General features: G+C 34.4%; 1 protein-coding gene across 1 annotated transcript; it reads right to left on the reverse strand.

Annotated features, from left to right (window-relative positions):
- Nucleotides 1-456: 456 nt before the first annotated feature.
- On the reverse strand, nucleotides 457-9,620 carry LOC143252667 (uncharacterized). Its single transcript, XM_076505164.1, has 3 exons — nucleotides 9,483-9,620; nucleotides 2,225-2,375; nucleotides 457-773 (listed from the first exon to the last, which is right to left on the reverse strand). Exons 1-3 carry the CDS (start codon nucleotides 9,539-9,541, stop codon nucleotides 567-569), a joined length of 417 nt encoding a protein of 138 aa, XP_076361279.1. The 5' UTR covers nucleotides 9,542-9,620; the 3' UTR covers nucleotides 457-566.
- Between the last annotated feature and the right edge of the window lie 2,602 nt (nucleotides 9,621-12,222).

Genomic DNA, 12,222 nt, shown 5'->3' on the forward strand with positions numbered 1-12,222 from the left:
GATCAAAATTAGAACGAGTAGAACAGCTAACCCTTGAGTAACTTTGCTCGGTCATTCGAGAAAAGCCTGGTATGGTCAGATGGTTAAATCACTCGAGGGTCGTGGGTTCAAATCCTCGTCGCACCAAACATGCTCGCCCTTTCAGCCGTGGGGGTTTTTATAATGTGACGGTCATTCCCACTATTCGTTGGTAAAAAAAGTAGCCCAAGAGTTGACGATGGGTGATTATGACTAGCTGCGTTTCCTCTTGTCTTGCACTGCTAAATTTTGCGCGAAATTCAAATTCAAATCAATTGTATTTCTGCTATACGTACTTGTATTTATTTGAGGTGTATAGTTAATGATGACCTTACAATTAATTATCTGTTGCTTTAAATCTAAAACTATATGTATATATATAAAGTGCATATATAATAGTTTGTTATACGAATTTAAACAAAACTGAAACTATGAACGTGTGACGCAATAAATTGTTTATTGACCTTCTTCATCAATACTTACCAGTTTATTTATATAAAAGTAAAGAAGCATATTTTATATCATTTAACAAATAATTCGTATCATCCCTAACATCGTTTCCCATAGTCACAACATAGCGTTTGTTTAGAACGAAGACTGGTGTCAATGTCTTTCCCACATGTGGAAGCAAACAGAGCTGTACGATAGCCTGTAAATTTTCTTGTTTCTAGAAGTTCACAAATGAACTGACCTAATGTGACTGCAAGGCCTTCCGGTTTAAAGTCAAGGTCGAAGTCACGAGTTGCTTGTGTAATCTGCCAACCAGACAGAAAATATTATAACTAGATTACACGTTAATTAAAACACTTCGCTAATTCTGATTGAACTCTACAACGATCATAAAACAATTTATATTTTAAATGTTATGAAAACTGGCACTAGAAGTTTTAAATTCTTATATTGACTGGGGGGGGTGTATATATCTAAACTCAACATACATTTCTTCATACACTAATCAGTTAAATTATATTTGTGTGTTTAGCCCAATCGTTTTCTAATTCCAGAAAATATTATTTAAAGTATTTCTACTAACATTCTTGTTTAAGCATGGTTTAAAGTTCTATAAGCACGATAACTTTTCTCCGCAATCGTATATGTATTTTTAAGATCCTTGGTTTGAATTGATATATTTGACGTCACAGTTTCATTATGGTTGCATGTAGAAGAAATTCAAATAAGGTCACACACGCAACCTATCGTAAAGACGCCAAAAATATTTGTTGAGGAAGTATCAAAATACCGAAGTCATTATAAGAATGAAACGTCATTTTAGTAAAACTATGATAAAACGAAAAAAATAACATAACGAGATGAGAAAAAAGTAAAGTTTCTACAAGTTGGATTGAAAGGTGCTCTGGAAAGTTCAGCATATACGCACTGATACAAATTGTACTTTCCCTAACGAGTATTATATCTATGACAGTATCTGAAGCCAAATGCTAATGTTTTAGCCGCGGCATAATGACTTGTAAAATGGCTCTCGATTTATTTTTTTACACTTATAAATGTTTAGCTTAAATCTTTATCTTTTGACCGATTTGAGATCTTATTACAGCTACGGCTGTTGAGGATTTTCTTATGTTTTGATATTTATATACAGAAAATAAATGTTCAACAGAATACTGGCATGTTTAGTTTTGTTTCAGATATGATTATATAGCTAAGTATATAGGGTTTATAATATATAGAGGAATATTGTCATATGACAATAAGTTTATGACTATAAAACAAAATCAGGACTATCAAGTGTGTGAACGAAAGCGAGGAAAATAAACTCAGTCAAATTTTGTTGATGTTACTAGAGCCACTGTCACGGGTTAGTGAAGTATAGCGTGCTTTGATAAGTTACGTCGTCAAAATAATCTTCATTTTTATTTTTGGGTTGACATATGAATAAAATATCATCTCAAAGTATTTTGGGACCTGATTTCTCAAAGTCACCTCTGTCATTACATGTCATCATTTTGATCTACTATACTCAACTCCAGGTTGATTTTCGTTTTTGCTTTGAATAGATGACTTGTTCTGGACAGAAGTTACTATTAATTTCAGACAATTGTTGACAGGTTCGAATTATCAGGCTTTTCTGGCCATACTTGACTGTTCAGAAATGAAGAACTATAGTGTTTATCATTTTATTTCCTATAACAAAAATATCCGTTAAACCATTATTTATATGTTCATAAGTTTTATAATGATTCTTTACAACTTCCATGCAAAATAACTTGCACTCCTCTATCCCTTCTTCATCGCACGTGACAGACATAAATTCTTCGGAATCAGCCTCGATTCTGTCTTCCTCATCAAGACCATCTTTATCTATCACATAGCCGATGCATTTGCAAATATCAGTGTCTCTGATTAAAAAAAAATGTTTGTTATTTATACAAACTTGACGAAAACGTTTGAATATTAGGATTATAAATGGTAACAAAATATGCGGGTACAATACTTTTTCAATATAGTATATCACCTAACTAGCATAAAATACCCACACTTAGCTGTAGTATTCTAAGGTCTCCTCATGATTCACAGAGGTCTCGATGTACAAGTTACGCGTCTCCATTATCGTAATTACTTCTATAGCAACCCTAATGTGTCAATTATTTCACTAATTTGTCTATTGTCATTTCTTGAATCTAATTCATTTCAATTATTTTTCAAAAGCAAATTTAGCTTCTCAGATTTGTTATTCCTGTATTTTTGCCTGAATTATTTTCATTCTCCAAATAATCCAATATTCTTTAATTCATATTTTTCTTCCTGGTGATTTTTACCATTTCCCAAACTTCAGTTTAACAGTTTTTTTTTTTAAATTCTGAAATTTGTATTTTTCTTCCAATCTTTATATATGAATTTTTTTCATGCACCAATATTTTTTAGCAATTTTGTTTGATCTCACTTCCCCGAGCTTTATTTATTTAAACCTTTACTACTATTTTAAGTGTCTGTTCCATGGGTCCTGATGCCTTTGTTTACCTACCTGTTGCCTTTGACTAGCTAAGAAATGTTAGGCCCCATACCCTGTTGAAGTTTGGTTATTTTTGGTAAAATATGAACTTTTGTCAATTTTTGGCAAAAGTTTTCACCATTTTGTTCTTTCTCAACAGTATCTGGCAGAAAACCTCCGCATGTTGTTAATTCATTAAGTGAGAATTGAAAAAAAGTACTTTTCTGCCGAACTTCAAGAAGCAGAATTATGGGAGCTTAAAGGCTACAAGGCAAAAAAATGGCCAATATCTTTAGTTATATTCAAAGCTAAAAAATAATATTCAGGTGCACACCTTTGGAATCCTCTCAGAATGCGTGTTAAGTCTTAGGTCTCTAGGTTCTTTCCTCTTGGACCTATGACAGATCCACGCACATAGGTTCTTTTATTATTAAAGACCAGTGAAAGTGCTCGGATTGTTAGATGAATTATTCTAGTTGACTATGTCACTGTGTGTATTCTGAACACATTTTAACATAAAAGTATAATCTATATAATTTTGTATCTTCTTAACGGTACTTGGTCTATTTATATAGGTAATCTTCCCTCTGACTTGTCCTCCGACATTAAATTTAAATAATAAAAAACAAACAAACCTATTTAATTAACGGAGTCTCTAATTTTAGAAATAACATTTTTTCTTTTCAGTTTTGTGGTTTAAACATAACCTTTTAGCAACAATATTGGGTTATACTTTTATTGCTGAGCAATATAATATAAATATTTTTGAAACACATTGTTATCAAAATGGACTAGCTTCTGTATACCTTAGAAGTTGATATATGAGGAACCATTTCTTTTTGTTTGGTTTTCGCTAGCTTGCCTCATTTAGAAAATGAGCACGCTCGCATGCACATAGATAAGTAATATACCCAGATGCAGACCCTCAAGGTCCACTTGGTATGGGTGCAAAGTTTTAGGTTTCTACGTGTTCTTTTCTGTTTTATTTTTTTAATAAAAATATATGCATGCGCGTAGGCACGTAAATAAGTAATAATAACCAGGTACAAACTCTCAGAATCTTCTTAGTACGTGGGCAAAATCTCAATTTTCTAGGCTCTTTTTTTCTTGGTGTTACGGCGGTCACATATTTTTTTCTAGGTATTTTTTTCCGCTTGCTTACATCACACACACACAAAAAAAGATACGCACACGAACGTGGATAAATAAAAATATACAGATGCATACCCTCAGGGTACGCTGAGTAAGTGTGCAATATTTCAAGTTGCTAAGTTCTCTCCTCTTGGAGTTATGGTGGCCACACATACAAATATGCCTTTTTTATTATTAATAGCGAAAGTGCCCGGCTTCTTAAAGCAAGTGCATAAAATATATCACGAAAGTAAGAAATATCTCAGCCTACTCTTTTACCAATGAAAAGTGGGACTGGATCAGATTACAATGACGCCTTCACCATTGAAAGGGCAAATATGGGGAGTGTAAGGAAGATTCGAATCCTCAACTAGTGAGATTGTGAATCGAGCCCCCTAGCCACATGGCCATGCCAGGCTAGGCCATTAATAAATAAATAAAAAACAAATCGCATTCAGTGTTATTATGAAAACTAATTATGGTTAGATGACTAAGAAAGTGTCAATGATGCACAAAAATGTACTACTGATATTGTTAAAAGGAAAGGTGTACTCACTGATTTGGAAAACAAAACACAAACAAACAAAGAAAATGTCACTATTATACAACGAGTCGATTCTGGTATTGTTGAGAGAAATAATATTCACTGATTTATCAATTACGAAGATATTGTTGATACACCAAAAAATTCTTGCTGATGTAGTTGATTATTCTTGACTCAATAGTACCTCAGAGAATTTCTTCATATGTCAAAACCTTGGTACCAATATTCACACTTCTTTTCCATGTGATTTTTTGTTAGCTTGCCTGATAAAAACATGTGCACGTGAGTGTTTGTCTGGCTGCCTGTGGTTTATATTTGTAACATAATACGTTACTTCTTTCATATGTGGTTTTCTCTAGCTTACCTTATTATGTATGCACATGGATAAGTAATAGCACCCAGATGCACACCCTCAGGATTCTCTTAATATGGGTGCAAGTTTCCAGGTTCCTTTGTCTTGGGGCCCTGCACGTGCAGGTGAGTTAAGGCGTTCGACTTGTAATCTGAGGGTCGCGGGTTCGAATCCCCGTCGCACCAAACATGATCGTCCTTTCAGCCGTGAGGGCGTTATAATGTTACGTCAATCCCACTATTCGTTGGTGAAAGAGTAGCCCAAGAGTTGGCGGTGGGTGGTGATGGACTAGCTGCCTTTCCTCTAGTCTTACACTGCTAAATTAGGGACGGCTAGCGCATATAGCCCTCGTGTAGCTTTGCGCGAAATTAACAAAAACAAACAAACATAATTTGTCTTGGAATTATGGCAGTCACACACACACAAACAAATATGTTATTTTGTTATTATAGATTGATTCAAAATTATGGCAACGTACAGTTGTATCCGCAAATTCTATCTTATATTAATAAAACTGAAAAAAAAAGACTGGATAAATTCTTCCAAAACAAAATTATCTCTGTTTCATGGATTATTTTTTCCACAGATTCAAAGTCCTTGTACTTAGCGCGCTTTGGCAGTGGGTCGCATAGTCATAGGTTTACGCCGTAATACTGCTCCACACTTTCTACTCTTTGTGCTTTATAAGAGCCCCAATCACAATTAATTATGCAGTTCAAGGACCGACAAAACCTTTTGGTAACAGGTGCTGGCGAGCTGCTGAATCGCTGCCATCCTTGCAGTAAATTTAAAATTTAAACTGGCTGTATCTGTATGTAAGTGTTCTTTAACTTGACTGTTTTGCCCATGTTCACACAAGATGCCATTAAGGATGGAAATGCCAGTACCGTATTTTTAAATCTCTCAATGTAATTTTTGCAGCGTTAGATTTTAAATTGCCACACTTTACTGAGGGACGGATTGGCATTAGCGTTATAAGTAAGCATACATAACACTGTGCTACTGAGAGGGGAGGGCCTTACTGAATTTGTTTGTTTTGTTTTTTTGAAATTTTGCACAAAGCTAATCGAGGGCTATCTGTGCTAGCCGTCTCTAATTTAGCAGTGTAAGACTAGAGGGAAGGCGGCTAGTTATCACCACCCACCGCTAACTTTTGGGCTACTCTTTTACCAACGAATAGTACGATTGACCATAACATTATAACGCCCCCACGGCTGAAAGGGCGAGCATGTTTGGCGCAACGGGGATGCGAACCCGCAACCCTCGGATTACGAGTCGCACGCCTTAACACGCTTGGCCATGCCGGGTCTTACCTTACTGAATGAACAGCATGCGGATATTTTTTTGCCAACTACAATTTTTAAACACAAACATCACCTGGCATGGCCAGGTGGTTAAGGCACTCGACTCGTAATCCGAGGGTCGCAGCTTCGAATCTCCGTCACACCAAACATACTCGCTCTTCCAGCCGTGGGGACGTTATAACGTGACGGTCAATCCTACTATTCGTTGGTAAAAGAGTAACCCAAGAGATGGCGGTGAGTGGTGCTAAATTAGGGACTGCTAGCGCAGATAGCCCTCGTGTAGCTTCGCGCGAAATTCAAAAGAAACCAATCCAATACAAACATCAGAAGAAAAATACAAATCTGAAACTTGAAGAAAAAAGTTGTATTAACCTAACTTTGGGAAACGGCAACAAACAATGGAAAAGAAAATATGAATTGAAGAATACTGAGAAGAAAATAATTCAAATAAAAACACATACAGTAAAAAGAATACAAAAAGATAAATTAAATCTATTTTTGTTAATAAGAGTTAAATTAAATTAAAGTCAGGAAATGGAAACAGACAAACCAAAGAGGTTGTGCATAAGAATATTTATAGAAGTAATTAAGATAAATGGAGACGCTTTATTGAAACGACGAAGTCTCTGTGGATGATGAATGGACTTTAGAATCCCGCCGTGAGTAGTTTATGCTAGTTTATAATAATTAGTCTTAGTTATGAGTAATAGTAATCCACCAAAAAAAAAAAAAAAAAACATTTACGACCGCTTTGCCATAGGAAATCAGTTGAGTATCCTAGTTGCTGCTTTATAGTGAAAATATTTTATTTTTATTTATCAGTAACTCAAATAATTTTTTATTTAAATTTTCACTCCCTGGTTTAAAAATTGGTAAGTTACTGCTCGTGTATGCACATGCAAAAGTGTCCTAAATTTCTAATCGCATGAAACAGTAACACCAGTATTAACATCGGCCATTATCTCAAAACAAAACTAAATTATATTGATAATAACAAGATTAAATTACACAAACAGGGTCCGTCAGTGGCTCAGCGGTATGTCTGCGGACTTACAATGCTAAAAACCAGGTTTCGATACCCGTGGTGAGCAGAGCACAGATAGCTCATTGGGTAGCTTTATGCTTAATTCAAAACACAAATAGATGGTAAAACCATTAGTTATTTTAAAACCAATACGAAGAGCACAGTTTAAAGTTTAGAATCAAAATAAATTACTGTGTAATCCTGTAGAAAAACAAAAGTTTATTTTGTTTTGAATTTTGCACGAATCTACTCGAGGGCTATCTGCGCTTGCCGTACCTGATTTAGCAGTGTAAGACTAGAAAGAAGGCAGCTAGTCATCACCGCCAACTCTTGGGCTACTCTTTTAACAACGAACAGTGGGATTGACCGTCACATTATAACGTCCCCACGGCTGAAAGGGCGAGAATGTTTGGTGCGACGCGGATTCGAACCCGCCACCCTCAGAAGTTTGGGAACGTATAAGGAACAGACACACATACGCATTAACGTTAATTTATATAGATTGGTTCTGATCTACATGTAGGTAGTTTATAGACTTTGATCAGAGTTTAATAATTATTCCATATTTCTAACTTAAAAAGTTTTCAATTACTGGATCCAAGAACTGTTTCATGTTTTTAACATGCATTATTTATTTAAGAAAATGAGAAACATGATAATGCAACCTTCCAAATCTTATTGTTACATTTTTTCTAGTAATGCAAAGGGTTAATTATGTATATTGTAGATTTTATTGTGTATATGACGACGTGTCCCAGTGACTTAACAACAAACTTAAGAACTTTATGTGTGAAGAACTGCGATACCCAAGTTTTGAGCTTAAACACAAACAAACCCATATAATAATAATGCAAGTCATCTTTCAAATAGACGAATCTATCTATTAAAATAACGTTTACTCACAGAATACTACCTTAATATAGACTTTTTATTGTAAAACTGAATATTATTCAAGAGTTACACAATTTTCAGGATTGACAGTTACGTCTGGAAGTTGTTAAAATGAAATCGTGTGCGTAACAAGGTCAGATTAAAGGGTAACTATAGCGGCTGTAGTCCCAGGTTCGGGCTAAAAAAGATTCGTTATGAGGTTCTCTTTCCTACCTTAGTTTTGCCTCCCTTCCCCAGTGGCAAAGCAGCATATCTTCGGACTTACAGCGCTACCCAGCTTCGATAGCTGTGATTGGAAGAGCACAGATAGACCATTGTGTAGTTTTGTGTTTAACTTTAAAAAAACAGCCTTGATTTTTAACCACGATCATGAAAAGCTTGAAAGAAAAATTTAATCTAACCCTTAACTCTTCCCCGTCAGTCCCACTATTCGTTGGTAAAAGAGTAGCCCAAGAGTTGGCGGTGGGCGGTGATGACAAGCTGCCTTCCCTCTAGTCTTACACTGCTGAATTAGGGACGGCTAGCGCAGATAGCCTTCGTGTAGCTTTGCACGAAATTAAGAAAAAAACAATCATCCTATGTGTAATATTACAAATAATATTTTATTTGTAGTTTCATTTAAAAATTACTGGACCTGTAGTTATCATAATAATGTAAAAATAATTTGATAATAATTTTTTAACACATCGATAATAATATATTTCAAATGATTATTGTGATATTCAGTTTTGTGTTAAGATATTCAGAGTATGAAAAATGAATATTTTAGCTACAATATATTATTAATATGGTCTCGCAGCATTTTTAACTCCTACAATTTCCTAAAAATTCTGTCCGAGATGGTTGTTATTTACTAACATTGAATTAATCAATTGCATTTAGACAGATTAATCAGGTACGAATTTTGTTATTTTTTATACTTACGGCAAGTCCGTGTACTACATGATACTGCTGAAAGGAAAGCTTATTAAAATACCTTGTGCAATATGCTAATATATATAATTTAATTTGGTATTAAATTTGGATAATATTATAAACGCTTCTAAAAACATTTTGACCAAAGTCAAATTAAAGTCTTGACTCTTGAAGTTACTAACTTTAGGTAAAAGAAATGTATAACCTTGGCCTTATCTGACGTTTAGGGTATTACGACTGAAGAAAACTGTCAATGCTAAACACTTAATGTAAATTTATTTTAGCAACTGGACTTTTCCAACGTTTATAATAATCACATCTTTATTTTTTAAAAAATGTTTTCGATCACATACTTGCCATAAGTTACAGCGACAAAAGTTATGGTGGGAATGATGACTAGAAAAAGCTTCATTGTCACTTCTCACGTGAACAATCTAACATCTAAAACGGTCTTGTAGCTTCTATCAAGAAAAATTCTACTTTTATCTTGTGTGTTACCCAACAACATTTTGAACGTTCCCACAAATATAAATGTTAAATAATGAGAATTTATACACCTGTTCCATAGTTTTCATTTTTCACTGATGCCTTCTTTGTTTTGTTTTTTTATCAGTTTGCACATCTAAAACAAAGGACTTACAGATACAAGTCAATATAAAACTTTTCTAACCATATAAATTTGAAGATAAAAAACCAAAGGATAGATCTTTTCGTATAAACACCCAAAAGACGATTTCTTTTGTCTGTAAATACCAGAAATTATGTTTTCTGGGTTTGGTAACTCTAAATCAACAGTATTTTCTTATTGTTTATCTACTATATAATAAGCCATAAGTTCAGATAACGTAGGGAACATCTAACTAAGTATTGAAAATCAACAAGCTAGTTTTTCAAGCGTTTGTTCAATGCATATTTTCAGGTATCATAGCACATTAGGATTTCTTCATTACATATAATTACATCTTCAACAGAAAGTTTAAATTCAGAGGAATATTTATTCAATAATATAAACTCAATATGCACTCTTCTTCTTTAATGTTTGTCATTCGCACATCATGTATACTTACAAAAGTGAAGCAAATCTTTACCTATATTTTGAATGAATAAAATTTGAACATTATATGCAGCTCATATAAACCAAAATTCTTGCTTCTTTTATGTGCTATCTTTGTAGAAAGATAATGTGTGGTCAGATAACTAACTGTAAATCCAGTATTCAGCTTTCTTCATTTGAATAATTTTAGAAATAATATCTAATATTATTTTTTTTGGCTTCCACAAAATGTGGCATGGAAGCATACCACCTGTTACATACCCCTTTACATAGTATACATTAAAAAATCTCTCTACATATTGTTTGTAATCTTAATATAGAATTTCAATTAACGAAGTCACTAAATTCTTCTCAACCTAGTTACTCACGAAACTAGATCATTCAACAAGGGTGTCACATACATTTTCTTGTGGGAAAGATTCCTGTAACATAGATCATATTTTACAGAAACAGGCACTTATTTCTTCACTAGAAAATCAGGTGATGCTTCAAGATACAACAGCTCTTGTTTTAAAGTGACAGTGACTTTTAACAACGTGTATAGAGCGTGAATCCTGAGAAGAATGACATTGTTGTTATTAGCATATAACACCACGTGTTTTTAGGATGGAATAAAAATAATTTTATTGGAAATATTTATTTGCTTTAAACACACACCCAAAGCTCTCTAAGAAAAGTACCACAAAATACACTTACCTTAAATTTTAATTGTTTTTGCGTTGAAATAAAACCTTTTTTCACTGTACTTGTGTCCAGTCTCTATAATTTTCTCGCTTCAAACTGAGTCGTAATTAAGAGATATTAGATTTTGCTCAACAAACGGTTTTCCTGTGTAACAGTTGTTGTGCTCGGGCTCCTAGTCAATTGTTATAACGAGTGTGTGTGTGTTTTCTTATAGCAAACCCACATTGGGCTATCTGATAAGTCCACCGAGGGAAATCGAATCCCTCATTTTAGCCTTGTAAATTCGTGGACTTACCGCTGTACCAGCGGGGGACTCATATAACGACAGTTATTTAACCTGAGAATACCACAAAAACTCTGAAATATCACCAAACGTATTTTGTATATTTTGAAACCTTAAGAAGCACTATATACATTTGTAGTCAGTTCTTCAAATGTTTCAATTAACTTCTTTTCAAATGCTAGCTCCTTTCTCTCTTCATTGTAACTTTCTCTTTCCAACAAACGTTTATTTCCTGTTATTGTGTTTTTACTTTCTTCAGGTAAAGGCATTCGACTCGTAATCCGAGGGTCGCGGGTTCGAATCCCCGTCACACCAAACATGCTCGCCCTTTCAGCCGTGGGAGCGTTATAATGTGTACGGTCAATCCTACTATTCGTTGGTAAAAGAGTAGCCCAAGAGTTGGCAGTGAGTGGTGATGGTTAGCTGCCATCCCTCTAGTCTTACACTGCTAAATTAGGGACTGCTAGCACAGATAGCCCTCGTGTAGCTTTGTGCGAAATTCAAACCAATTCTTTTCCTCTTGACATACCCACCAGCGTTGTTTAATTTTAGGCCTTCTTTTCTGATCGTGTCTATTATGATTATTATTTCTCTCAACCTTTTTTCACAACAATGTATGTCACAAGCAGCTTTCCAACTGGTTACACAGTAATTTAACTGAACCGCTACTAAATGTTTAAGTTAAAATAGTTTGTAACTTATAAAATTCACTTAAAGAAAATAGAAAGTTTCATTACTTAAAAAGCACATACAATGTTTAAAATAACTTCTAATCATATTGCTAATTGTTGTTTAAATAAACGTTATTTTGTAATTGATTTTAACTTACCATCTACTTAGAGCAAAACTACAAATCAAGCTGGTAATTAGTATAGTCTCGTTTCTCTGTCTTCAGATGTAAAACGCCCCTAGTAGCACAGAGTTATGCCAGCAGAATTACAAGTTGTACAAAACCGGATTTCGATACTTGTGATGGGCAGAGCACAGAGAGCCCATTGTGTAGCTTTGCGCCTAATTCAAAACACCACTACCAACTGTGGGTTAATTTGACACCAATTGATTAAAAGTCATT

This window comes from Tachypleus tridentatus, chromosome 6, assembly GCF_004210375.1.
Source record: "Tachypleus tridentatus isolate NWPU-2018 chromosome 6, ASM421037v1, whole genome shotgun sequence".
NCBI lineage: Eukaryota > Metazoa > Arthropoda > Merostomata > Xiphosura > Limulidae > Tachypleus > Tachypleus tridentatus.

Bases quoted from the DNA above. Each gene is read 5' to 3' on its own strand.
- LOC143252667 (XM_076505164.1), bottom strand. From the start codon at position 9,541: ATGAAGCTTTTTCTAGTCATCATTCCCACCATAACTTTTGTCGCTGTA. The intron at 2,376-9,482 runs GTATGTGATCGA...TTTTTTAATCAG, and splicing joins GTCGCTGTAACTTATGGCAA to AGACACTGATATTTGCAAAT. The intron at 774-2,224 runs GTAAAGAATCAT...TCTGGTTGGCAG, and splicing joins AGTTATTTTGCATGGAAGTT to ATTACACAAGCAACTCGTGA.